This window comes from Buceros rhinoceros, unplaced genomic scaffold (assembly GCF_000710305.1).
Source record: "Buceros rhinoceros silvestris isolate BGI_N320 unplaced genomic scaffold, ASM71030v1 scaffold21418, whole genome shotgun sequence".
In the NCBI taxonomy this organism is placed as follows: Eukaryota; Metazoa; Chordata; class Aves; order Bucerotiformes; family Bucerotidae; genus Buceros; species Buceros rhinoceros.
The window spans coordinates 4,136-4,475 of NW_010427690.1; the positions used below are offsets into that span (position 1 = coordinate 4,136).

Genomic DNA, 340 nt, shown 5'->3' on the forward strand with positions numbered 1-340 from the left:
TGCTCTCCTCCCGCCATAGGACACCACGAGCTGCCTCCTGTGGTCCACACGACGATGCTGCGAGCCTTCCCGGAGAACCTGAGGAAGACCACGGAAACCATCATCCCCAGGACTCCTCCTGCCAGGACCGCGTTTGATGACGTGAGTGGTGGAGCTCTGCCGGGTCCCACCTCTGTGCTGGGGGAACCTTGGGCAGCGCTGGGTCGTTGGAGGAGCTGGGGCTGGGTCCCCAGTGGGGGCTCAGGAGGGGGTCCCAAACCTGAGTGTCCAGTGCCCCGTCCCTCTGGTGTCACCCAGCCCTGGGCGTGTGTTGCAGTTCCTGGCCCTGAGCCGCGTGGCG

The 340-nt window shown here is 66.2% G+C and overlaps 1 protein-coding gene across 1 annotated transcript in view; it reads left to right on the top strand.

Moving 5' to 3' along the window:
• The window catches only part of LOC104498615 (serine/threonine-protein kinase/endoribonuclease IRE1-like), a gene marked incomplete at both ends in the record, with an annotated part of 7,224 nt that overhangs the window by 4,066 nt on the left and 2,818 nt on the right, over window positions 1-340 (top strand). The window contains one exon of the mRNA XM_010142016.1: window positions 20-141. Coding sequence (XP_010140318.1) covers window positions 20-141 — 122 coding nt within the window. The remainder of the gene's footprint in view (window positions 1-19; window positions 142-340) is intronic.